The sequence below is a fragment of the Lathamus discolor genome, chromosome 1, assembly GCF_037157495.1.
Source record: "Lathamus discolor isolate bLatDis1 chromosome 1, bLatDis1.hap1, whole genome shotgun sequence".
NCBI lineage: Eukaryota > Metazoa > Chordata > Aves > Psittaciformes > Psittacidae > Lathamus > Lathamus discolor.
The window spans coordinates 138,127,427-138,155,140 of NC_088884.1; the positions used below are offsets into that span (position 1 = coordinate 138,127,427).

Here is a 27,714-nt window from a genome sequence, read left to right on the forward strand (position 1 = left end):
GGTTGAGTATGCAAGTCATAATGCTGCTTGTGTTTCACTATAAACTATACTATAAACTTCGAATGTTGTGCACAGTGATCAGCAGATAGCAGGCTAGAATGCTTTGAAAACTATTTCTTTTATACTTCCATTGCACAACTTGTGTAATGAAATTGCCCTAAATGTTACTTTGCCCTATTGTGAGCACATTTGTAATGTAGAACACAAACTAGGTTTTGTTTGGTTTTTTAATTCTAAAAATCCCCTTCTTAAACACACAGAAGGGAATCCATAGCTTGAAATTCAATGTATTAAAGGATTATTCTAATTTTAAAGTTGAAATTTGCAAAGTTAGCAAAAATCTAAGTTAGAATTTCCCATTTGGGTAGACATAAGTGTTGCAGCAAATTAAAATGTCCTGCCTTTCTAATCTTATGTGACTGATTTCGTAGAATCATTGAGTAACTTCTGAAATTGCCTTAGACTAAAGAGAACTTCTTAGATTAAAGAAATCAGAAATGTTAGAATTATACGTGCCCTTTGATTTTCATCAGGTCTAGCAGACATGCTAGATTTAGCTGCAAAACTAACTTGGCTGAGGCAGAAGCTATACAGTGACCTGAAACTGAAAGCAGTGCTCCAGAGAGAGTGGAGATGCAGTTCAAAGTTACAGTTTCTAAGATGGTAAAGATTTAAGAATAAAGTAAGAAAATACTAGGTTGTACACTGCTTTTCAAAGTAGTTATTTTTGCTGAAATTTGTCCAAGAGCTTTTAAGATCTATGGCTATGGCAGATCTCCATGATGGCTGCCAATAATGATAGCCAATAGTTTTGAGAAGTTGTGGTGACTGGCTACCTAAGGCTGAGAACTGGTAGGTATGCCGTATTTCATTAAAAAGGGAAAAAGAAGATGCAGAGATTTACAAGCTAGTTACCTGATTTCAGTTGTTAACTAATAATTACAGAAGTATAGGATCTTAATGACAGGCAGATGTATTTATCAATAGCAAGTAATGTCAGATTCCCTTAATTTATTCCTTGAAAAGGCAGAGACATTGTGGATAGGGAAGAAACAGTAAATGTGATATATTTTTCACTTTCTCGCTATGTGAAATGACTTTTGACATAAGTAAGGGGATATGAACAGAGATTAAATGATATGAGACTGCTGATTCAGTTTCAAACCATAAAGATGTATTGGCAGAGGGCTGGACACATCCCAGTGGATTTAGGAAGATATTCAGTGTTCTCATGGGTCATTCAGATAGTAGAGTGGAGAGCATGCTTAATAATTTCCCATTCAGCATGAAGCTGGGAGGATCTGAAAGCATTTTGGAGGACAGGATTAGAAATTAATCATTTTTTTGACAGACAGGAGAAATGGCCTGAATTAACCAGGAGTGTTGACGTGTTATCCCTCTGGCATATTCAGCTTGTGTCAGGTTTTGATTAGATGGGGAGAGTTCAGAATTAAGTCAGCAGGAACGACCAGAGGCCTAGAAAGCATGGTCCATGAAGAAAAGTTGAAAAGTCTGGGTGGTCAGTCAGGGGTCAGGAGGTATAGGAACCTTCAAACGTGTAAAATATTGATGCAGAGATGTAAGGAATAAACTCTTCTCCATTTCTGAAGGAAATAAGAACAAAATAATGAGCTTAAAATGATAGTTAGGAAGATTTAGAGCAAACACCAGAAAAAAATTGCTAACTCTAAATCCTGGAATATATTGCCTGGAAATGCTGAGAATTCTCTCCATCGCTAGAGATTTTTACAAATAGGGCAGACAGATATTTGTCAGGAAGAATTTGGATATAGTTGATCTCGTTTTGGATTAGGGGAATGGATCAGATGGCCTCGTAAGAGTTCTTTCATCTGAATTTTCTGATAGTTAACTGTTTTGGTTAACTGATGAGTGAAAGAAAGCCTTGTGGAAGGATTTTTTTCATAGGTCGTAGTCCTGTTTTATTCCTGAAAACAGTGCAGAGGATCTAGTGAAAATCTAGGTGAAAGACAAACTTGTATTTTACCTCTAAGGTTGGTATTTCTATCACATCAAATGTGTGTGTTTGCGGAATGATAAAACATTGCTGTTGGTTGCGTGTCTATTGTAAACTTACTGAACTATGGCACTTTTTGGTATGATCTTGGAGAAGTCCATAGGCTGAGATTACAGGCACCCTAAATACTCGTTGAGGATTATGTTTGGTTTGAACTCAGGAGCTCTATCATTCTTCTGGACATAAAGATTTACTGCACATATATAATGTGACACATATGAGACAGTTAAATTTATGTGGTCCATTCAATAATAGATTCTTATAACCCCATTGGTTTTAAAATAGTATTTCAGTACTCAAATGGTTCCATCCAAATAGCACCACGAGATGTTACAAAGTCATGTGGATTCAGGTAGGGTTTGTAGTTTATCTTAAAAGCATGGTGGAAGACCTCATCTAATGGTGATCACTCATAAGGCATGCATTATTGTTACCGTGGCATGGATGTCTTATGTTTGCAGATATAACTAACAAACATACTGAAGTGATACAGATATTTCAGTGACTGTATTGTAGTGTTAAAAGATGCTCTTATATACAAAAAACCTCTTCAAGTAACTGTTCGGTTTTCTTTAAGGTTAAGCTCTTCAGCATAGGTACTGGTCCGTATAGTGTATTGAGGAGCAGAATCATAAAGTCCCTATTGTAACAGACATCTGGAGAACACCCAGTCCATCTCCCACTTGAAGCAGGACTATTGGCAAAACGAGATAGGCTCAACCACTGCTGTGTTTAGCCAAGTCTTGAAAACCTTGGTGTATTGAGATTCCACAGTCTCTCCGTCCAGGGCTACTCCACCTTCCTAGTGAAAAAGTGTGTATTTTTCATCTGCTAAGAATCTCCAGAGCTGCAGCTCTAGACCATTTCCCCTTGTTTTACCATGCAGCACTACTGAGAGAAGCTTGATTCCACCACCTTTTAACTCCTCTTCAAGTAGCTGCAGAGCTTTCTGAAAGTGTTTAATAAAAAAGGTTCTTTATTTTGCTTGCCTGAAATAGCAGAATATATTAGATATGGCCACACGCAAGACTTTTATGCAAAATTACTTCATTCAGGTCAACCTTGTCAGGCCACTATAAAAGAAAAAAAATTGGAAAGAGAGCTAAATTTGAACTCAAATAGTACATTGATATCTCGATTGGCAGCTATAGCCTTGTCATTGCAGTCTGTAAGAAACTCAGTAAAGCAAAATACTCTTATGAAGAAATTATACACCATAAGTTGATGTGGCTCTGCCCATTGAAAGATCCTTCTTCCCTTTCTTTAGAGTGTGTCCACAGAAGAAATTGTGCGCTACAGCTCCACGAGGGGCCAAGTAGAACCTGCTGCATTTCTGGAGCACAGGGTCTAGCTAAAATGAGTCCCTAGTACTCTATATACCTCCTTTTCTCTGAGTGCTTTACAGTCCCTGGTGTAACATATGCACTTGGCATAGCAGCCCCTTGCTGGATTGCTGTAAGTCTTAGACTCAGATGCTCATACCAGCCCAAGTCTTTCTCCTCTAACATATTTAGCTTGTGTTCTCTCACTCTCTGGCAACTGCCAGAATGCTCTGGTCTTTCTACAGATGTTAGCTATTGACTCCAGCTTTCTTCAACTAGAAATGAGATTCTTAGGTCCCTTTCATTCTGCCTGTTGCTAATCAGAAGTGGTGGCCCTTGCCTATTTGAAAGAAAACCATGAATAAAAATCATCAAGGGGGGAATGCTGTATAAATGTTTACAGAGAGCTTTCTTAAAACATAAATTAGATATGGATGTTAAGTGTATTACATCAAGCTGTGACCACCAAGGAAAAAAGGCACAGCTATAATTTTATTAAGTACAATAGCTTGTATTCATAATTATAAAATCTCTTACAGGGTTAAGTGTCTTGTAGATTGTTGCCCTGGTTTGGAAGTACATGTCTGCTTAACAACGATTATAGCATCACACACTGTAATTCAGAACTGCAGGTTTCAGCAAAATAATTGGGTATGTGGGATAATGTAGAATTTGGATCCATCAGATGGCATAACATTTGCAACTTTTAGCACATTTTGAGTTACACAGTTTGTAGATCAGGCACTGTTTACAGCTACATGAAATATGACTGCACACAATTATGAAATGGTGAACATAATTGCTCCCAGATGATCATAAGGCAGAATGTCATCTCAAGAAGAGAAGGTTTGTGTATGTTTGGTGGAGAGAGAGTGGGAAATAAGCAAATGATGGAAAAGAAGAAAGGAGAATTTTTTGTGTTTGCTATAAGAAGGCACTGAGGAAGAAAGTGCTGCTCTTTTTGCATCAAACAGCTTTCTCTAAATGAGGTAAAAATGCAGTCTTTAAAAGTGCTTGTTATATCTGCCTGCACATTCTCAGTAGTAGTTCATGGAATAAGTTTTGTTTAATATGCCCAGAGAAGGTTCTGAAGAATAAGTCATGTTACAGGCAGGATCCTGGGCTGTGATCTCGGAGCCTAGTCAGTTCTGCCAGCCCTGCTGAAAACATTTCCATGTGGTTGTGCTGACAGCTTTAGCATAAAGAGAATTCTTTGATCTTTGTTAATTTATGCAATCAAGTGAGTAAAGGTTGCTGCACTTTTGTAAATATTTAAAAAGAAATACAGTTAAGACTGAAATTGGAGTTAAAAACAAGCTCACAACCTGGCTGGCATTTCTAGCTACTGCTGTGAGAGATGGGGTTCAGAGGCAAGTGTTGGGACACATCTCAGTTTATCTGAACCTTTCTCATTCTCTTTTTGATGAACTAGGATTTAGAATTTGGCCTTTGACCAGGGTTTAGAAAAGCAGCCCTTGAAAGTCCTTATCATCGATACAGATTGATGGCTAATCGTGAATGGTTCTGTGCTGGAAAGCTGCATGACTTGTAAAGCCATTTAAAAAATACTCCTCCCATTTAGCATTTGAGATTTACTAAAACAGCAATTTCTTCTTCAGTGGCTCGAGTCTATCAGGCAATAAGTAAACTGGGGAAGTGGATATATGAAAACATTTCCTGGTGAAGCATTCTAACTTACTTTCATACTCCTGTTAATTCGTTGCAGAAGGATAGGTTTGACATTGTCATCCATGATTTGTTCTATTTTGCAAAGCAGACAGCTTGGACTTAGAGATACTGTCAAGTATTATTAACAAGACCCAGACTGCTCTATACTGTTAAATTTTAATGGATTTGCAAAGATAAGAATGTAAGAAAATATGAATATGCATATAAAAATGTTTTGGGGTTTTTTGTCTGTTTGGAGGCAAGAAGCTGTAGAAACAGTATGACAATGTGTGAGTTACAGTAAAGGCTCTTTGTGTTTCTGATTCCAGTTCTGGTTCTCATCAAAAAATACAGCATAACTGACCGTAATATGTTAGCTAGTCTGGCTTCTTGGGGTGATTTCATTCCGCTAATTATGACTCTGCCACAAGTGGTTTTGACATAACATTCAGCTGTATATCTTTAGAGTAAACAGGAGGCATTAAGGCATCTTCACCTTCATTAGTGTAACATAGAAACCTACTGGAAGAGTGTCTTTCATTTGTTTCAGGGGACCATCCGAAACAGAAATTGTAATAGAGAATGAGGAAATGCAGCATCAAAAATGGCTGAATCTGCACTCAGACTGGAAGAATAAAAATGCATCGACTTTACATGCTCTTCTAGTGAATGGGTAAGTGCTAGGTAAATGAGATTGGTTTCACTGCTGTGGGTAATCAATTATCAGTGGAGGATGATAAACTCACTTTGACAAGCTCTTTTTTTCCCAAGGTATCTGTGTATAATTCCCAGCACATAGAATCATAGAATCATAGAAACAAGGTGCTTGGTGACAGCCAGCATGGCTTCACTGAGGGGAAATCCTGCCTGACCAATTTGGTGGCCTTCTATGATGGGGCTACGGGACTGATGGACTGGGGTAGAGCAGTTGATGTCATCTACCTGGACTTGTGCAAAGCGTTCGACACTGTCCCACTCAACATCCTTCTCTCTAAATTGGAGAGACATCAATTTGATGGATGGACCACTCGGTGGATAAAGAACTGGCTGGATGGCCACATGCAAGGAGTTGTGGTCAATGGCTCAGTGTCCAGCTGGAGACCAGTAACGAGTGGTGTCCCTCAGGAATCGGTGTTGGGACCAGTCTTGTTTAACATCTTCATCGCTGACATGGACAGTGGGATTGAGTGTGCCCTCAGCAAGTTTACCGATGACACCAAGCTGTGTGGTTTGGTTGATACGCTGGAGGGAAGGGATGCCATCCAGAGGGACCTTGACACGCTTGTGAGGTGGGCTGATGCCAACCTTATGAAGTTCAACCACGACAAGTGCAAGGTCCTACACCTGGGTCGGAGCAATCCCAGGCACAGCTACAGACTGGGCAAAGAAGAGATTCAGAGCAACCCTGCAGAGAAGGACTTGGGGGTGCTGGTCGATGAGAAAATGAACATGAGCCGGCTTCAGTGTGCGCTCGCAGCCCAGAAAGCCAACCGTATCCTGGGCTGCATCAAAAGGAGCGTGACCAGCAGGTCGAAGGAGGTGATCCTGCCCCTCTACTCTGCTCTTGTGAGACCTCACCTGGAGTATTGTGTGGAGTTCTGATGTCCTCGACATAAAAAGGACATGGAACTGTTGGAACAAGTCCAGAGGAGGGCCACGAGGATGATCAGGGGCTGGAGCACCTCCTGTATGAAGACAGGCTGAGGAAGTTGGGGCTGTTCAGCCTGGAGAAGAGAAGGCTGCGTGGGGACCTAATAGCAGCTTTCCAGTACCTGAAGGGGGCCTATAGGGATGCTGGGGAGGGACTCTTTGTCAGGGACTGTAGTGACAGGACAAGGGGTAACGGGTTCAAACTTAAACAGGGGAAGTTTAGATTGGATATAAGGAGGAAATTCTTTCCTGTTAGGGCGTTGAGGCACTGGAATTGGTTGCCCAGGGAGGTTGTGAGTGCTCCATCCCTGACAGTGTTCAATGCCAGGTTACACAGAGCCTTGTGTGGGATGGTTTAGTGTGAGATGTCCCTGTCCATGGCAGGGGGGTTGGAACTAGATGATCTTAAGGTCCTTTCCAACCCTAACTATTCTATGATTCGGGGATTCTATGATTCATTTAAATTCCTTTTTATTTCTTCATCTAGAAGAATGTAATTACAGGATGGTGCCTGATAACTGAAAATCTTTTTAACTCCTTTCCTTTCTCACTGTCTCTTTCCAGTAGCCTAATGGTATCTAAATGCTTTTCTCCAGGATAATACAAGAATAAACACATTGGCAAATGCAAAGGCAGGTCCACAGTCATAGTCTGTTCAGTCACCAAAGTACAAAGCAGAAATTTCAAGGTTCTTTGCCGTATTTGAGAGTAGTCTGCTAGGAAGTGTGTGTGAAGGGATGGATTTGGAGCCTCTGAGTTACAATATCTAGTAGCAGAAGATCTAGTTTCAACCAAAGTACAAGTTAAAGGAATAAAAAACATCAGTAATGAGGATTATTGATAAAGCTATTAAGACAGATTAAAGTAATATGTAGGAATGTAGTATGTTCCAGTCTCTTTGAATCCAGAAAATGGGTAACACAAAGTGAGAAGCTAAGTGAAGAGTGAAGCTGGTTTTGGTTTGACTGCATCAGGCACCCTGCCTAAGTGTCTCTCACTGGCTGTGCATGTGCTGCAGGTCAGGTGCACCCCATACTGATCTCCCCATCATTCCACTGGAGGATCTGCAGGCCTGCTTCACTTATCATGTCCCTGGCTTGCTTTCTGGTGTAAAGCAAGTTGCACAGGGGACAATATATGTTTGGTCTGTTCCCAACACGAAGCCAAGACAGGACTGGGGTCTGCAGTTCAGGTGTATTCATCTGGGTCAACTTCAGCATGTAAAATATCTGTGCTGTGGAGTATGTTGTATGTTTACAGGAGCTGTCAGGCTCCTGGACTGCTGGGAACTTGGGCAAGAACTAACAAACGCACCACTAGTTTCATAACATTTTGATAAGAGGGAATGGCACAGTGAAGGCTATACATACATATGAGATCCAAGTACTGAAGGTTTCTCTTTTAGAGCTGGCTACTTGATAAGTCAAAAAAATGAGTATGAAACATGAGTCTATATTATATTCTGTAAATTTTTTTATGGGGTCCAAATGCTCCTCAAAACTGTGCACAGAATTTTCTTCCCTGGAATTGGTTTTCTAGCTCTAGAAACAGAATTTTATGTTCCCTGTTTTCAGGAACAGGAAGTAGACTGATTTGCACAGTATATGACTGGGGCGTGTGCAATGTAAAGGACAGAGGTCTGGTCAAATCAGGGGTTCAAGCTCATCTGGTGACCTTCTGGCACTCTTCTTGTGCCCACATTAGTATCTATGACTTAAATGAAGCCCTTTATAGGTGGTTGAACTTTTAAAGATGCTGCCTACCTACTGAGATTACAGCCTTCAGTGCATTACCTGTGGAACAGACAATGTGGGTATCCAGTCTAATTAGCTCTGCATCTGCCTCAGAAAAGCACGTATACAAGTAGGAATGAAAGTGGTGAAAATTAAAAGGCAGTCAGCTGTCTGAGCAGCAATGCTCACTCTTTTGCAAGGATCTCTCTTTGACAAATAATCCCTTCTTTCCTCTCTCATACAAAAAAAAGTCTAACAGCAATAATCATATTTGTTGTGGTAATGCTTATGCAAACTTCCTGTTTTTTCAAACTGCCCAAATGTTTAGGGTATGAAAGATAATCTGTTATCAAAGGTATTTCAAAGACATTTCTATCCTTCAGCTGTAAGGAAGGAGAAGGGCAGTTCCTGTGCTTTCAGGTGCCATAAGTTAAGACTTGACAGACTGTACATCCCAGCTAAGCTCAGAGCTGGGTCAGTGCCCAGAGAGTGAGAGTGCAGAACATGTAGCACCCACTCACAGAATGCATTGTAAAGCTGAACTAATACTTTGCATTACCTCCAGGAAGACACTGGAAATCACAGATGATCTGGCGTAAGAAGCTCTTTGTGTTTCTTTTTCCAGTTTGTGTGGTTTTTCACAGCTGGTTCACAACAGTAAGTACCGAGTACCTGTGCTGATGTTCAAATTGACAAAAATTGCATCCATTAATTGAAATTTCCACCATGTTTTTGTTTTAATATTTAGACAGATGTGTCGGAGCAGAAGCAAAGTGGCTCTCTTCTGCACTAAAGCAGGTAAGAGAGAAGTGCGTATAATACAAAGATGTTTTCGGAGATGTGCTAAATGACATTAACAAATGCAAATGTTTAGTGTGGATTCATTCTGAAATTTGACTCGACTTCTGCAACATCCAGTTTTGCAGTGTTTTTTCCCCCTCTATGATATTCCATTTCATCGGCTTTTCTTCTTTGACTACAAGGCTATGTACTGCAGTCCTGCTCCCACAGAATGAATTTTGTCAGCAGTCAGGCTCCAAAAATTACTTCGATAAAACTTTGTGCTGAGTGGTTAGCAGGCTATCTGCCTGGGAGCTGAAGCCATTAACCGTGAAGCTCGAGGGGACGGGAGAATCTGAAGTAGAAAGCTGCAGACCAAGTCTGTAGAAGCAGCAGATTGTGCAAATTCAAGTGGTTTGAAAATGCAGAAAGTCTTCATTGTCAGTGAAATCCTGTCCTACAGACAGGGAGAGCTTTGTTGAAGAACACGTAAATTATGAATTAGCTTGACACAGGAAAAATTAATCACAAAGTATGACCTAAATATGGGAAGCTAATCAAAACATCTACTACTTTGATCAGAAAAAGCCCCAACCCTTATATGAGCATGTCAAAGGTGTTTGCTTCTGACATACGTTGCTTTAAGTACATTTAAAACCCACAGGCCTCTGAAGTTAAGTGAACACAGTAAGAATTACAGGTTACAAATAACCATTGCTCCTCCCTTGGGAGGCTGGTTGCAGAAACGGGTGGTGTTCTTTGGACCTCTAAATCAGACCCAGTATAAACAGGATAAATAATGTCCGCTATCTTACAAATCCAGAATATAAAGTGAAACAAAAGTGGAGGGCTGACTATTTTGGAAAAGTAACTGGCAGATGGCAATCTGGTGTGATTTCCGGTGGAAGTGGCTTATAGAGCAGAATGAACACCATACTGGAATGTCGTCAGATTTTCAAAGCTCTTCCCTTAGTAATTTCCATAGGCCAAGCAAGATTGCTGCCATGTTGCTGAGTAAACAGTGTGACACTCACCTGACACCTGGCTAAAGAAAAGCCTTATTATTGCTGAGCAGATTTTCCAGAATCCATTCTTGTGGATAGTACAAAGTAGCCCAGACATGTTGCTAGCTGACAGAATGACAAAGACATAAACCCAGGACACCTTCCTAAGGGCAGCCTGGTAATCCCTGACAGAAAGGAAGTCAGGATCCCAAGCTTAGCTTGGTTAATATTTCAGGCTGAGCTGGTTAAATTAGTATCAGGAGAGAAAATCCTTAGATATAAAGGAAGGATAAAAATGGCTCAGTGTGTTTGATAGAAAGCAGAAGGACTTCACACAAGGGCATGTAGCAATAGGACAAGGGCGAATGGATTTAAACTGAAAGAAGGTAGATTTAAATTAGATATTATGAAGAAATTCTTCCCTGGGAGGGTGGTGAGGCACTGGCACAGGTTGCTCAAAGAAGCTGTGGCTGCCCCGTCCCTGGCAGTGTTCAAGGCCAGGCTGGATGGATGGGGCTTTGAGCAACCTCATCTAGTGGAAGGTGTCCCTGCCCATGGCAGGGGGCTGGAACTGGATGATCTTGAAGATCTCTTCCAACCCAAACCATTTTATGATTCTGTGATATTACTGTGTGGTTGTTCAGGATTTAATGTTCTCTGTTAATCAGTGTAATTTCATGACTGTTAATATAATTCTGTCCACATTTTTCTTGTAGAAGGTCTTGTACATGCTGCCTTAGTGGTAACAATAGTAACATTGTGGTAACTCCCTTCTGTGTCTGTTCCTCACTAGACTGTGGCCGTCGCCCAGCTGCTCGCATGAACAAGAGGATCCTTGGTGGTAGGACCAGTCGCCCAGGCCGATGGCCATGGCAATGCTCCCTGCAGAGTGAGCCAAGCGGACACATATGTGGCTGTGTTTTGATTGCAAAGAGATGGGTCTTGACAGTAGCACACTGCTTTGAAGGGTGAGAGGGCTCAGAGAGTTTTGCTGTTCATATAAGTTTGCACATATGAATTAACCAAGTCCTCCCCCTCTACCGAACACACTGGGGTAGGTAGTGACCTTTGTAGAATGACAGTCAGGCAAATCACAGAGGCCTGGTTTTAGGATACTAAAACAAGAAAGTGAATGCTATAAACCAGCATCAGCTTAAGTTTTCACTTGCTTTATTATTCATTGCTGGCACCTCTACTAATGAAAGCTAAATGAAGATGCCCTAACTTTCATCAGGAAACAGGAAAATGAAGAACAAAACATTAATCCCATAGCTCTCATACAACTGCTATAGATTAAGAAAGTAATTCTGGACAGCAGCGTAGAAATAACCCTGGAAAAATGCTGTGGCCACTAGTTAGAAACGGTATTTACTTACAGTGCAACTGACATAATGAAGTCACTGCCTTTTCTAATCATAAAGACTCCACTCCTTTATTAGGGGTGCTATCATTAAAAAGTCAGTATTAACTATTCAGTACCTCCTGGTGTCTGAGGTCCTCTGGTGGATGGACAGTCTGGAGTGCAGAGGAAGTTTCCACATCTTAGGAATTGTCTTGGTCCTTGACACCTTTTCAGTGCTAACAAACATTTAATTTTAATGAACTACTGATTTTGGAGTTAAGTTTATGACCTCCTTTCTTTTGTCTTATACTCAGTTGGGTTTCTAAAGATAGCTGAAGTGTGTGTTTTCTGCTGTAGTTAGCAAGTAGTTCTCTGCTAGGTGGTTGTCATCAGTGCTTAACCCTGCTTTAAACTGGTACTTGCTCGTTGGAAGTTATGTTAGACTACACTAAACACCTTTCTCCTGTTCAAGCCAGCAGAAATTCTGTGGTAAGGAAGTGTCTCATGACTGGTATTTCTTCAAAACATCAATCATCCCCCTTTTCAGAAATAATTTCAGTTTCGTCTTTCTGTTTCTGAAACACTGAGCTCTTTGCTATTTGTTACCCCTCATTTAGGGCTATACAGTATCTACGTGAGCTCAGAGTGCGGCATGTTAAAGGTCTCTTTCGCATTTGTGTTCCAAATGCCTTAAAGTACCAGGAACCCAGGACAATGTTTTACTTTAATAATTCATTGAGGAGTTCTATGAACTTTTTTCTCTTCTGCCTCTCCAAATAAACTTGAGGCTACAGTCCTAGTGGCCTGAAATCTTGAAGTAAGTTCTGCATTTGTATAGCTTGATTCAGCAACAGCAAGATCATTCTTGATGTCATGAAGCTTTCTTGATATGAAGTATTTAAGTAGTTACCAAACCAACCAGGTAAGCCAACAGTTAGAGCAGATTTTAAAGTGCTCCAGTGCTTCAGAGAAAATGTTTCATTTTGTGAAGCATTTTATGAAGTTCATGCGAGGTTTGGGATACGAAGTATGAGAAGCATATTTCTATAATGCAGCAGAAAGTATTAATTCAAATAATCATGAATACTTGTAGAGGGCAGAAATGGAAAAAGCTACATGAAACATCATGTCCTTTGCCAGCTTATTAGTACAGACCCCAGAGTTTTGTCAAGATAGATTGACTTGAGATTCATTACACCAAAGCATCCAAGACATTAAGGTCTTTTACTTGACTGTAGGACAGTACCTTCTAGCTGTGACTGCTCATTGCTCTGAGCAATGATTCTTTTATGGTGTTCATAATCACAGTAGTAAGTGAATATTCTTAGCACTTAATCTTGGAACTTTAGGGAAAAATTAACAAATTGATCATGATGGTGAAATGATCATTTTAGTCTGACATATCAGAATTTTCATGCAACTCTTTAAGATAATGCAAAAATACCATTTTTAGCAGCCAAATCTCCTTACAAATTATAGAAATTACAGTCCTGCTGAGTACTGTGACAAGCTGAAATTTTGCATGCTTTGATTTACACTGCTTTGAGGAAGCTTTAATCTTGTCAAAGGTGCTTAGTGACATGGAACTGTATTTCATTGAGTGTGAAAAATGCTGACTTTGGGGGGGGGGGTTAAAATCACAGATTAATTAGGAACCCATGACTTATCCTGTGACCAGTTATGATCAAGAGATTACACCTCCAAAGCCTTTCATAAAGTCTATGTTTTTCTTGTGTGTCTCAACAGACACTCGCTCAGACTTCCCACCTGTATGATGTGCATCATTTTTTTATGATCTTGTACGTTTAGCAAAAAAGTCTTCATTGTTGTAGCAGTCAAAGCAACCTTTGATGTAAGGCATAGGAAGTATGCTTGGCACAGATTGAATGCCCAATAAATAAGGGACTTTCCCTGTGGCCATTGTAAAAGAAGTAATTTTTGTAATAGCATTGCTTCTTTGAGACTCTTCGGGATTCCAGTGAGACTCATGGCTGTCAGCAGCTCACTACTGAACAGTGCTGTCACCCCAGTGAAACTTGTACATGCCCACCAGTGAGTACGGGAGCACCAAAGACGTGGGCAGGCTCCAAGGAATGATTTTGAGAGCCTTTGGCATGTAATACACCAACTAATTGGTGGTCACATGTCTTCTGAAGGTATGAGCTTTAATTTGTTTGGTAACAGACAGGAAGGAAACGGAAAGCATTGCATTTTGTTGCTCAGATTTTAGCTGTAAGTAATGATGCCTAAGGATTTGGTTTTTCTTGTAGCATTTTTTGTATAATTGTTTACAAAATGTAATCTGCAAAATGTCAGGGAGAAAAAAATCTTGGGTATTTTAGTTTAAAAGAATGCTCTTGTTTGATTGCAATTCCCCAAGTTTTCTTTTTTTTCAAAGGAGAGAAAATGCAGCTGTTTGGAAGGTAGTGTTTGGGATTAGCAATCTTGATCACCCATCAGTCTTCATGCAGACCCGACTAGTGAAGACCATTATCCTCCATCCTCGCTACAACCGGGCAGTGGTAGACTATGATATCAGCATTGTGGAACTAGATGAGGACGTTAACGAGACAAGCTACGTAAGACCTGTCTGTTTGCCCAGCAAGGACCAGCTGGTCCGGCCAGATACCTACTGCTACATCACGGGCTGGGGACACATGGGCAACAAAAGTAAGTTGAATATTTCTGGGACCCTTGGAAAAATATGTTAACCTTCTACTGAGTTAATCAAATAAGCAATCCTGTTACAGAGCTTTATCCATGTATATTATTACTGGGCCTTATTAAATACTAGGGAACTGTAACTACTCATGAAGGGATCTAGCTGTGACTAGAGCCTAGCTTTTTCAAATGAGCAGCTTGAATTTATGCTCTTTAATCCTTACTTAGACAAGTGGATTATTTAAAAAAACACTGAGGCTCTAGAAACTCCTATCAAGGAAGTCACCTGAATTGATTGTTTTACTGGTTTAGGTTGTATTTAGAGCTGTACTGAGAAGGTATCAGATATTCTGGAGGGGGGAGGACATTCTTAGTTCAGTGAAAGTGGAATGCGCTGGAAACACTGGCAAGCAGGCTGAATGAACATCTTCTTGAATCAAAAGGCATAATCACAAGTGCTGGTTTTGTCTCTCCAAACAGAACATTAGTGTGTTTTCTTGTTCTGTGCCTACTGCAATCCTTGGGTCCCATGACAAGAACAGATGTTGTTATCACAGAATCACTGACTGGTTTGGGTTGGAAGGGACTTTAAAGCTCATCCAGTTCCAACCACCTTGCCATGGACAGGGACACTTTCCACTAGATCAGGTTGCTCATTTAGACAAAATGTTTCTGAATGCATTGTGTAAATCATCCTGGCCGCAGCCCTATTAGTGCTTTAGCCGTTGTCTCTTCCTTCACCATTATAGTAACTACAAGGGAAGGTCGTTGTTCTGTACACTGGAGAACGAAATTTTCCTTTCAGAATTGCTTCAGGTGGAACTTCACCTCAAGTGGCCAGGCCAGACATACGGCAAAAATTAAATTGCACATGTGAGGGATAGGCCATTTACTAGCAGTTCCAGCCATCTAAAAGTAGATGGCTACACAGCATTTAGTATTTCATGCTATAAGCAGAACAACTTTCCTTAGAATTTGAGTTCCGTCAGCTGTTTACACCACGAAGAAGTCAATTTACTGTCTCCTGAATGCACTAAAATCATATCAATGACCTTTGAATTCTGATTCCCTGATGTACTAAGTCAAATTTACACAAACATAACTCAGATATCTCAAAGAGCCATTGTAACTAAGTATTTGTGTGTTTATGTGGGTATAGTTTAATGCTTAATTCTGTTTTCCAGTGCCTTTCAAGCTTCAAGAAGGAGAGGTTCGCATCATTTCCTTAGAACAATGCCAGTCATACTTTGACATGAAAACCATCACCAGCAGGATGCTGTGTGCTGGCTACGAGTCTGGCACTGTGGACTCTTGCATGGTAGGAGAAACTAACGGCCAAAAAATTGCTTTTAGAAATCAAAGTACTGTGAAGTTTACTAGGTATAGCATACTTATCTATTACAGGAATCACAACTGCCTGTTTACAGATTTTAACCCAACTTTCATTATCATTGATGCAGTAGTCAGCTTCAGTTTATGATAATGAAATGCTGCTTGATGACTCTTGAAGGTTTATCTGTATTCCTTAACTATTGTATTAATTTTTTATTTTATGTTATTTTAATGAGCGTTCTGCAGGTAATTTTTTGTATAAATCAAATGGGGAATAAATACTGGTATCACTGTGTACTGCTGGTATCATGTAAAATCACAGCATCATAGAACAATTAGGGTTGGAAAGGACCTTAAGATCATCTGTTCCAACTCCCCTGCCATGGGCAGGGATGCCTCACTAGAGAGTATTGCCCAAGACTTTGTCCAGCAGAGCAGCCAGCTTTTTCAGCTGAGGTACTTACTAAAGGCAAATCGCTGTGGGAACCAGGAGGGCTTTAACCATGACTGCTGGCCACGTGTAGCCTCTGTAGACTTTATTTTTCTTTCACATTGCAGGGTGACAGCGGAGGACCGCTTGTGTGTGAGCAACCTGCAGGGCGCTGGACTTTGTTTGGTTTAACATCCTGGGGCTCCGTCTGCTTTTCCAAAGTTTTGGGACCTGGAGTTTACAGTAATGTGTCACATTTTATTGAGTGGATTGAAAGACAAATATACATCCACACCTTTCTGCTAAACTAACTCCAGGTGGTAAAAATTGTGCTGACAGACAAAAGAAAAACAGGAATCAGCACTTCAACACTGAAGATTTTGCAGTCCAGAAACTCATGAAACAGGGTTTCAAGCTCTATCTATTCTTGTTGTGGAGGTATGGAATACACAGTGTATGTTAATGGTAAACCCTCTGCTGGTGAATATACTCTGGGGTAGAATTAATAATCCTTTTGACTTCTAACTGTGTTGTGGTGCTATTCCAAACACAGCAAAAGGCTTAAAAGAAAAGAATCAGCCACTTTCAGCCTTTCAGCTATTCAAACTGAGCAGTAGCACAGACTAGAAAAACCTTTTTAAATAACCTATTTTAATACTATTCAAGTAGCATATGCATTTTCACTCGTCATGACGAATGAACTCTGTGCATTCATATGGGGCAAGGGCCCCACAAGGGCCACACTGGGCATGGCCATGCCACATGCTGGAGGGTGTGGAAGAGGTCGACAAGTTTGTGCAGCCATGTGGCACAGACACATCAAGGTACACGTGCCAGTCTCCACAGATGTGTAGCCATGTGTTCCTGGTGTGCCTGAGCTAAAGCATTCTGTCCCTCAGGGCAGCTAATGTGTATGGGCATAACCCTGCACCATCCTGATGCACAGCTTCTATTCCCAGAGCCAGCCTGGGCATCTGCGGGGTGACAGAGGGACCAGTACAACAGACCTGTAACTACCACTTGAGACCACAATTCAGCTCTTCAGACAGTTTCTATCATTTCATTTTCTGACGCTTCCAATGTCTTGACATGTCCAAGAACCACTTATGTCTTGACAGCACGACACCTTTGTCAGACCTGTGCCCCACTTGTTTCTACTTCATTTTGTATCGTGTTCAGTGTATAAAGCATGCATAGACCATCTCCAGCCCTTTAAAAACAACAGTTGTCAATGCCACTGCAATGGTTTCCCCTCCCACAGTAAGCTAGTTTGAACACCTGGTGCAAGACAGGAAATGCAGCTTTCAGTACAGCAAAAGATGCAGTGTGACCAGTACCACAAGTACTGGGAAACTGGGTATTTTTTGATAGGTCTCTTATAGTATCTTGGATTGAAAGTTTCATTTTGCTTAGCAAGACTAAACAATCAGAAGAAAAGGGCAGAAAAATCTGAATGACAGAAGACTTGGATTGCAGCTTCTGGTCAAATGAATATTAGACACTAAGCAAAGTACATCAGCTCACATGCTTGGCAGTGAGACAGGGGAGCACCCTGTGGCAGGTAAGAGGCTGTGCCTTGACTCCAAGAGAGTCTGGTTCAAAAACGTTTAAACAGAGCTTGGCACCTCTTCATGGTGCAGGTGGGGAAGCGTGTCTCACCATCTGCTGTAGGTGCTGTCCTGCACAGCACTCAGCTTTTGAGAAACCAGAGCAGGAGGAGTCAAGACCCAGGATTACAGGGTAAATTCCACCAGGACTAACATGTTTAAAATCTGTGTTTTCAGTGCTGTGCCCAGCCTGCTGTGAATCCCGACTAAGGCATGTAACCACTCTCTCTGCTACCTCTGGCACACCCCCATGAACGCATGATGGGAACTTATCAATACCATGACTGCCGTATGTGGAAACATGCATTAAAAGAGTTCAGTAACAGACATTTCAGGTACTATTAATCATGTTACGACTAATAGATAGATCTATCTTCTCCTTTAACATGCTTAACATTAGACAGATTAGACAACATTAATATTCAATAACTATGTTATGGATTCTGAACCTCTTTTTAAGTGACTATTGTATCACTGTTTCATGCTCAGAAAGAAAACCCTTCCAGGCTTTGCTAGGTTTGGGTCTTTTTTATTATACATTAAGGACTTTGTTTTTACTATAATATATGAATGATCTTTTTCCCCAGCTGTAAATGAGAGAAGGAAGCTACGACCATGTTTTTCCAATGCAAGTAGATTATAGATAAAACAGGTTATTGACACCCTTTCCTCAATGACATGGAAGCTGGAGCTCTCAGTCCCCACTTTAGCTCTTCTCTGCGGCAGGACCTCTGCAGCTGTAGGGCAGCACAGATCAAAGTCCCAGAGCCAGTTACTGAGAGATACCAGGAGAGGTTGCCCAGAGGCTGTCAGAGCCAGCCCATCCATCCATCCATCTGATGTGTCTGGTGACAGGTTTCAGCAAGGTCTGTTTTCCAGAAAACAGAGGTGCTTCTGTGAAATGGACAGCCCAGCCTGGCAGCTCTCCACCAGCTGACATAGTTAGCAGCTTCGAATTCTGTGAAGCAAAGCACTGAATCCATCTCATCATTTCATATAGACATGAGTGCTACCAAATGATAATATGTAATTACACATTTTTATTGACTGGGTTTGGCCTGCCACCACTTTCCAGGCAGTCCCTCCCAGGAAATGAGACCGCTTCCAGCTATGGTCCAGCCCCCTCCTGGTAAGGCATCAGTCTGAAGACCCATCGCAAATGGCTTTAGGAGGGAGCAGTTGGGTCTTGTCCTTCCCCACAACTGTCTCTGACACAACATTCCATGTAAAGAAGAACTTTGTAATTTTATAAATGTATTTTTATACTGCTTTTTTTTATGTGTGCACACAAAATAGGCAAACATAGCCCTCCTTCTGCTGTACCAAGTCCTTCCCTGTGTGTTGACTTGACGGCTACCATCACAACTATGCTGTTTCTCTTTTAAGTAAGTGTAGCCTCCCTGTACGGTAACAATTGTTGGCTTTACTTCTACCACGCAATGTCACAGTCAAGCAGATGTGTTTTTTTTTTTTTTTTCTAGCTGTACTAATAAAAAATTACAGTAATTTTCCAGAAACCTTCTCTGTTGAAAGTGTGTTTCAATCTCAAGAGGGAGACTCAACACCCATATGGAGGTGTGAAGTTACAACTTTAGCAATAGTGCCTAAAAAAGGTCCTTAAAAGTTATTTGCATGCCCTTATCTAGCTTTTTTAAGCAGCCCTGACTATTGGCACTACAAGACTTGTGGAGATTCTGGCACTACCAGCACTATACAACTTCTAGTTTCTTCTGCATGTATGCTTCTAAATACATAATGATCAAAATCAATAATACTGCTGCCAACAACTACTCTGGATTGAAAAATCTAAAATAAAACTAAAAATGCAGTCAAATTTCTCTGAATACATTTTGTTCTATGGCTTTCCTCAGGAATACAATTAGTTTGAAACAACCCATCTTGTTTTAACTGAGATCCAGCATTTTAAGGGCACATGCTGAAATCAAAATACTAAGCATGCAGAAACTTAAAATAGTTAAAAGTTGCCTTTTCACTGCAATCAACAGTAAGGCATCCAGGACCAGGAGGGTAAGAGTAACGTAACCAGAATCAGCCAGGAACAAAGAATACAAAACCCATATTGAAATTCAGCTATGAGAACATTCTTAACACCGTCACAGTCAGAACTTGGCTGCTGGCCTCTACAGAGAAGAGGGCTGGACTGGCCAGTGTCAGAGCCAGGTCCAGCAGGAGGAGTGGCTGCTCCACACTGGCTGATCCTCAGCCCTGTGCTTGGCCCTTGGGGTTGAGGGGAGAGACACAGCTTGGGTTAAACATTCAGCTCCGTCTACACCGCAGGTACAGACCAAAGCTCACTGTGCTGCAAAGACACTTGCTCTATAAAGGTGGTGGCTTCCTGGCACCTGCAAATGGCGTGGCTGCTGTGAAAAAAAAGTAAAAAAATCATTCTGTAAATCAAATATTGCACATCAAAAAATGAGTTAAAGCTGCTCTAGGTGTAGCTACAAGGCTTGGCAGAGCTGAATATGATTGTTTGGTTTATTTTAAGCTAACAAAAGTATAAATGCTGTACTTTCTTTCACATCTGGAAGGCACCTGTGAGATGATCTTAAAAAGCCTATTTTCAAAATGGAAAAGTCAGGTCATGCTGTGCCAAAGTGCAGAAGCCAGCAGGGGAGCCTGAAGTCTCCAGTGCTAAAAAGAAATAAAGGAAACAACATTCAGCTGCTGAGACGCAAAGGAAGAGCGATCTGCCTGCACCCTTCATTTGGCCCTTTGGATAAGGTCAGTTAACACTGTGAAGCTTTCACTGAAGACTCGCAACCCTCATCTCCCTTTCAGTGAAAACCAGCAAGAGATCACAGCAGAGGTTCCGCGTTAGAGATTTCTGCTGTTTGTCCACACAGAAACTGATTTGGAGGAAAACTCCAGCATCAAACTTGCCAACAAAGTTTTCAAGCTGACAAGCAGGTATTCTTTATTGCGGCACCGGGAGACATGGGGGATAGCTCCTCCTAACGTGTGTCTCCCTATTGCTACACAAACTGTCCTTATATAGTCCCTGGGCATACATACATATTCATGAGGTTATGTATGGTTACATCATTTTCCAGAAGTTCCCCGCATGCGTACAGAATTGTGGTGGTGGTCTCTGAGGGTCGTTTACTTCTTCCAACAATCTTCATCACTTCTGGCAGCCTTTGAAGCACATGCAGTAGATGCTTATACCAGCTTAATTGGTTCGTTAGCACCAGAGATATAATAATCCTCCTGTCCTCCTACTTATCAGTTGGTTTAACTGTAGCCCATCCTGGACACCTGCCGTTCCCAGATACTCCTTATCCCTGTGTCCTGTTCTTCTAGACTGTTTTTCTTAAAACTCTGTCAACTATAACGATTTATCTTGTACAAGAATTCTCAGTGTGTTCTCTAGCTGTACTCTACATTTTTTCTGTGTATCATGCACCTCAGTAATTTTCCATTGCTACTGTTATAAAGCCATCAAACTTAACGTTACTTAAAACTGATTCTAAAGGTTTATATATTCCATTTTGCAATTCTGTGCCCCCCCTTGTCTCAAAACAAAAAAGGAAAAAAAGAAAGACTGGGTTTTAAACAACAGATAATGTCAGCACTTAGACTGCTTGTCAAAGTCCTCTAAAGGAACACAGCCTATAGCAGACAAGTTTAAGCAACACACACCATCAGTGAAAAAACACAACCAGAAAAAATGGAATGCATGCATGTTATCTTGGGCTGCTTCAAGTGGTACCACAGTACGTACTTATAACCTCAGCACAGGTTGGACTTGAAGTTTCAAGGCAACCTGCTGGGTCTGGCGTGTTCAACATGCAGATGGAATGATCCTTCATCCAATTCCAGAACCCATTGCAAAAGCTCCACAACACCGAGCAGTGAGCAGGGGGTGATTAGGCTTGTAGAAGCCATACAATAGCAATCCAAGTGTCTCAGAGAGATCATGCAGCCAGCCCCATGTCCAACAGGTGACTGTCACGTTTCTTGGGCAGGTATTTCAATGCCATGGCTTACACTCACAGAGGATTCTGGAAGATGGTACTTGCAATGCTTACAGCTTTGGTGTGACACACATGCAACCTCCTGAGGCTAAATGATCAGATACCTGCCAAATCCACTGGCAGGTTCTGCTCCTGCAGCAGAGGCAGTCACAGGCCAGTGTTGTCCCTCACACTCCTTGTTACAGTGGCAGGTGGAGGAGAAGTGGAGCCCTGTGCTCCCTCAGCTTACTGCAAGTCCCTGAGCTACTCCTTGAGAGCTCAGCATGCCTCAGTCACAGACTTGTAAAACACAGAACAGAATAACCTGTTCTCTGTGGCCACAGGTGAAGAAATCCCATAGATTTAATGCACAATAAAAACATGCAGGTGAGGCAACAGAAACAAAACCAATATTTGACTTCGAGGGCAGGAGAGCACTGGCCTGGCCTGCTTCTCTGGAGCTCTTTACAACAGGAGAACATCCGCTGGGAACAATAAGGGCAACGCTGAGACTGTGTGGGGCTGTGGAGCAGAGCAGATGACTTCACTGAGTCTGTTCGTGTGGGATTCTGCCCTTGTACCATCTGATCTCCCTGCACAACCTGCTGACCATTTTGCATCTTCCTCTTGGACACCTCACAAGTTCCCATGGCTTGCAGAGCAAGCCAAGATGTTTCACTTGGGACACCTGGAGCCCACTCCTGGCACACTGCCCCCACAGCAAGAAGGAGGCTACAGACATGTGAAAATCATAACTGCAAACCAACAAGCTCCACATGATCTTAGAATTTGAATGCGTGCCATCACTTCAAAGGTCCCCACTAACCTTCTGCTACATGCTACAAAAAATATTTTGTCATATGTTGAACCAAATAAAAAAAAATCTATATAATATCTATGTATTTGCAGAAATGGCTGTCATCACTGGCTCCTTTCATTGTTTTACTTCTATAGGCTAAACAAAAGGGTATTTTTCTGTTCCCTAACACTAGGGATGGAGTCAGCCCTAATTACACTCTGCCTTTTGAAAACAGAACCATTTTCAACTTTTGGTAACATGTGGTGACCTTCATTTGAATGAACATAGCATGCCTCCAGTATCTGCCCTGCATAGCAGCAGCTGCCTCAGACCTCACAGCGTTTGTTTAAATTCTTTCCGAGATCTTAAAAGATGTGGAATATGTAACGTTGATCATTGACATAGAAAGCTCATGGTTCAACTAAAAAGCAGTGCCCTCACCCCAAAGACGGTGCCTAAACACACAAATCTTGGCAGTTTGAAAGCAGAAAGCTTTAGAATTAAACAGAACCAAAAAATGGGCTCAATACTAAGAATTCATTAGCAGCTATAGTTAGAAGAAACTGTTTATTTCAACAGGTGCTAGTAGATCCAAACAGTTTCCTAAGTTCCTCCATAAATTGGCCAAGTAACTTTTTAGAGAAGGAGTAATATGGAGGCAATATGTTGGTCTGGAACCCAGACTCCACATGCACTTCAGCCAGCTCTTATGCAGTGTGCAGAGCAGTGGGAACTGGTAGGGGCAAGACATCTGCAAGAGAGATGAGCAACAGAGCTCAAAATTGGGACATGTAATGGGTTATACCTTCTTCCCAACAGCCTCTAAAGATACTTCAGCTGTGCATTATAAAAGCCTGGAGGAATGTAAAAACACCTGAGAGTGAAGAGGGTAACATCATCAGGTAGAAGCTGCTATTTCTAAAGACCTGAAGGCAGACTGGAGCTACCCACTGCTGCTGGCAGAAAATTTTACAGTGTAGGCATGAGGCAGAGTTTAGAGAAAAGTCAGACAACCAGCATCTGAGCTGGATGAGGCAGAAAAGAAGTCCAGTCAGTGGCAGACTGCATGAAATGGCACAATGGAGATAAAAGGAGGGATGCAGCAGGAGTATGAAGGGATGCAGCAGGAGTATGAACTGTCACAGAGAACGAAAGGCCACACTAGGATTTGGGGGGTTTTGTGGAAGAGGAAAGTGAGGGACATGCATGACACATATGCCTCATCTGGGCTGCCATGGTTAAAATCATGTCTGGCCAGCACTGAGATGGCCTGTGCAATAGCCTGGGGAACAAACTGGACCCCAGTGGTTAAAACAATTACTGTATTACAGTAATTACTATAAAATTACTATATTGCAGGAATCTTTCAACAAGCCAACCAGTAACTCTACATCATAGAATCATAGCATCATAGACTAGTTAAGGTTGGAAAGGACCTTAAGATCATCTAGTTCCAACCCCCTTGCCATGGCAACTCTTCTGCTTACATCATCCATATATAAAGCGGTGAGTCCCAGGGAATGCTAGGATTGCAGGCTAGCAATGCAAGGCAGCAGGTTGGCCTACCTGCAAACCCATATTTATGCAACATCCCATCCAGAACACCATGAGGTATTGTGCAATCTTGCATACAAGAAATAAGCAGTATGCAAAGTCTATTGACTGAAAAAATATAAAAAGCAACGCAGCCACTTAGATCTTGAACATCTAAATAAATTACAGAAAATCTTTATAAACAAAAAAGCTTTTAAGGAAATGTGTGCATCATCTCCTTTGGCTGAAGAAGACAAAACCACAATGTAGCATAAATCAGCAGTTATTACTCGCGGGTTTTAAAATAGTCAACATTCCAACTTTGTAAAATACACTGAAGCATGTTCTTCAGCCAAAAGAATTCAAACCTGATTTATGCTACAGAAACGGCACTGCTGCCCCCTTCAGAATCACACACGGAGACTTTGGCACATGAGTTATTACCGCCAAATGAGTCTGAATTAGTTTCCTTTGATGAATTCAGGAATTCCATCTTCTCAGAGTTCAAGCCATCTGTGTTCCCAGACTCACCCTGAATGTCTGGTAAGAAGGAGGTGTCATCTACTAACCCATCTCTTGAACAGGGCTATAACGGTGTTTTAGATGTTGGCAGAACACTGGCAATGCTTTCTTCTGACACAGCACCTGTGACTGAGCTAGAAGACCGAGAAGTAGCATGGAGCTCCACTCTACAGTTTACAACACAGTCATCTCTCCATCTCTTAATTGCTTCCCTTTGCTCCTCTGGGGTCAGTCTGTCAAGGTGCTTGGCTCTCAAGACCGGAGATGGAAACAATGTTCCTTGGAGAACTCTCAGCAAGTATCTACAAAATAAACACAGTTTCAAATAAACGGTTTAGAAGCACACTCAAAACAGTTTCTAGCAACACTAAAGAAAACCAAACACCATTCAAGCAACCATGAGGCTGCAGAGGCCTCTAAAAGTTTTAGCAGGTGCTGTTTTGTGAACATAAAGTATAATGCCAGCAACAGCACCAGAACACGTTTGAAAAGTGGCACTTATATAGACAGATACTGATCTCCAGGGCTTCCACTTTTCTGTCCTGAATGCTGTTCTCCTACAGATGTTACTGCAGCACTGTGCACTTGCAACTTCAGTGAATGGCTGGGATCCCAACTGCACTGGAAGTGGAGCTTTCTGCATATTACTGTCAGGCCCGGGAGTAAAGGCACTAAATTCATGCTTCCAACATAGCACTAACAGCCCTGGGAAGAGTAAGTAAAGCATCGTTCCAAAATTTTTAACTTCTGCAGGAGCCAGAGAATTAACCAGAAGCAAGAATGAACATGAAGGTGAAAGCCTAAGAAACAAACCATCACATGCAGCAAGAGAAATAGGAAGTACCAACAACGTTCCAGAATTAAACTCTAGGAATATTTCATATTAGAACTGACTTAATTGGCAACCTAGGTTGGGAAAAGGTTTTAATAATCATAGATTTTTGCACTGAATTTTCAGCCAACAGGACGTCCAACGTCTGTCCCTTTGTAGAACTGACGTTTAAACTCCAGTGAAAGCCGCAATCTCCCTCCCCCAGTCCAGAAGGTGCAGAGCACCCAGCAGTGTCACAGTTCTCACCAAGTGGGGAGAGATACCCTTACAAAGGAAAAGTATGTGTGAGAGCAGTGGTTCCATACTTCTGCTTTAAATCGCTCAAGTAGAAAAGCTTAATTTAGTTAGCCACAACAGATAAAAATCTTCTGAGGTGGGCACAGGGAGAGTACAAATTACTCAGTTTCACTGGTAAGTCTGAATACTTTGGATATAATTCACCAAGAAAAACACCATCTTCTTCAAAACTGAACATCTACCTGTACATTCAGAACAGTCACTAAGCTGAAGGCTTTCTCCTACCTAGGCTCTCTACACCCTGGTCCTAAAACTTTTTTTTTTATCTGTTTGTCTTGTAAGGGAGATCTATTGTGTGTGAAAGAAAAGGCTCTACAGTCATCACCTGAAGCTAAGCTGACAGTAGGGATGGAGAGGGAAAAGCATTTCTTGCACCTCACGGTTTGCCCTACTGAACTGAAGTGTGAAGCAAAGCTATCAGTCCTGATCTCTGGTGAGTAGGGCAAAACCCTGGCTGATGTGCTTAAGACACAGATCAGGACATTTTCAAAGGGGACTCAAATATTTGTTGGCTACTGCAGGCACCTACAGCCACAGCTCTGCCAGCCTTCCTGCCAGCGGCACTGACAACACATGCAGCCTGTACTGCAGCACTTGATCCAGAAAGGGTGCTCAGACTGTGCCTAACGATATAAAATTATGTCAGGTTATGAGGAAACAGCAGTTATTCTCCCTGAGAGTTCTCTCAGTATCTGTCTGTGCAACTCAGTTTCAAATCGCATTCCTTCTGTAATTATAGGAGGAACAAAACCAGGCGTAACACGGAAGAATGAATAAATCAGCATCGGAGGCACTCTGCGAATACGCTACAGACTTAAGTTCATGTTCAGCCAGTAAAAAGAAGATGGCTGTGAAACAGAGCTACTAAACCACAGTTAGACCAAGAGTTTGATGAAGTCTCTGTCACTGGTTTTTACACATTCTGTTGTTTGCTGCTGTCTTGCCTGCGTGTCTCCCCGCTCAGTGTGTTGGGTGTCTGGGACCTCCACCCAGTGCTCCTCCCTTTCCAGGGTGAATGAGTTACTGAACCTGGGACTCCTCCAGTGAGGCAAAACACTTAAACATTAGGTACAATAAAAGCACAACCCAGGACCCCTTGTGAATCTAGTCAGCATCTTTCCACCCCACAAAGAAGCCTGTACATACATTCTTTGTCCTAAATATTCTTACATATATTAATGACATAAATTTCAAACAGAAAATAGCTTCAAAAACACAGACTAAGCACAGTACTTCTACGTATGGTACATGGTCAACTTTGATCACTAATTTAACTGATCTGAATAGAAATTATAAACCATATAAATTATACGTTTATGGACTGTAGTGACAGGACAAGGGGTAATGGGTTTAAACCTAAATAGGGGAGTCCAGGTTGGATATAAGGAGGAAGTTCTTTACTGTGAGGGTGGTGAGGCACTGGAATGGGTTGCCCAGGGAGCTTGTGAATGCTCCATCCCTGGCAGTGGTCAACGCCAGGTTGGACAGAGCCTTGGGTGACACGGTCTAGTGTGAGGTGTCCCTGCCTATGGCAGAGGGGGTGGAACTTGATGATCTTAAGATCCTTTCCAACCTGAACCATTCTATGAGTCTGTGGTTAGAGATTACTGTTTTTTCTCTTCCAAACACAATCTGCAATATAATATAATCTAATATAAATCACAAAATGATTTTTTTTATTTACTGAAATTTAATTTCAGAACATGTCACTAAAGAGCTATCCTCATATGGCTTGGTCAAGTTGTGAAATTTTTTTTTATATTGGGGGTGGAGAGGAAGACTTCTAGCCAGAGGGATTTATAGCATCATTGACTCAAAGAAAAATAATTTTGCTAACAACAGCAATCTGGCATTATAAAACAGAAACGCACCTTGGTAGCAGAGCAACACAAGTAGTCAGGAGGCAAACTAAGTAAAATACTGGGTCTGTCATGTGCTGTTCCATAATCCAATAAGGATTTGATGATGGATTGTGAGTTTTGCAGGTTGCCCCAAAGGCCAGAGTGAAGACAAAGTAAAACAGGATGCTGCCAACTACAACTGCCGTATGTATCCAAGTCTGCAATTCAGAAAAGGAAAGAAATCAGATTTAAGCTGCAAACGGAAAGACCTGTAACATGTGTTAGTGTGTACACATGCATACATGAACAAGCATACATTCTTCCTCCAAGGATAGCTGCTTAATATAAC

General features: G+C 41.5%; 2 protein-coding genes across 12 annotated transcripts in view; one reads left to right on the plus strand and one right to left on the minus strand.

Annotated features, from left to right (window-relative positions):
- Positions 1 to 22,453, plus strand: part of CORIN (corin, serine peptidase) — a 146,247-nt gene extending 123,794 nt beyond the window's left edge. For 3 of the 4 annotated variants that reach the window (XM_065697812.1, XM_065697819.1, XM_065697826.1), the window contains 6 exons: positions 5,576 to 5,698; positions 9,157 to 9,206; positions 10,986 to 11,160; positions 13,933 to 14,204; positions 15,380 to 15,513; positions 16,086 to 22,453. In XM_065697812.1, the coding sequence (XP_065553884.1) occupies positions 5,576 to 5,698; positions 9,157 to 9,206; positions 10,986 to 11,160; positions 13,933 to 14,204; positions 15,380 to 15,513; positions 16,086 to 16,268 (937 nt within the window). In that variant the 3' untranslated portion in view covers positions 16,269 to 22,453. The remainder of the gene's footprint in view (positions 1 to 5,575; positions 5,699 to 9,156; positions 9,207 to 10,985; positions 11,161 to 13,932; positions 14,205 to 15,379; positions 15,514 to 16,085) is intronic. The other variant, XR_010616572.1, reaches the window with a different exon arrangement.
- ATP10D (ATPase phospholipid transporting 10D (putative)) overlaps positions 17,894 to 27,714 on the minus strand; it is a 56,681-nt gene continuing 46,860 nt past the window's right edge. For 7 of the 8 annotated variants that reach the window (XM_065697750.1, XM_065697767.1, XM_065697764.1 and 4 more), the window contains 2 exons: positions 27,396 to 27,583; positions 17,894 to 24,697 (listed from right to left, as the gene is read on the minus strand). In XM_065697750.1, coding sequence (XP_065553822.1) covers positions 24,460 to 24,697; positions 27,396 to 27,583 — 426 coding nt within the window. In that variant the 3' untranslated portion in view covers positions 17,894 to 24,459. Of the gene's footprint in view, positions 24,698 to 27,395; positions 27,584 to 27,714 lie in introns of those variants that run through there. The other variant, XM_065697784.1, reaches the window with a different exon arrangement.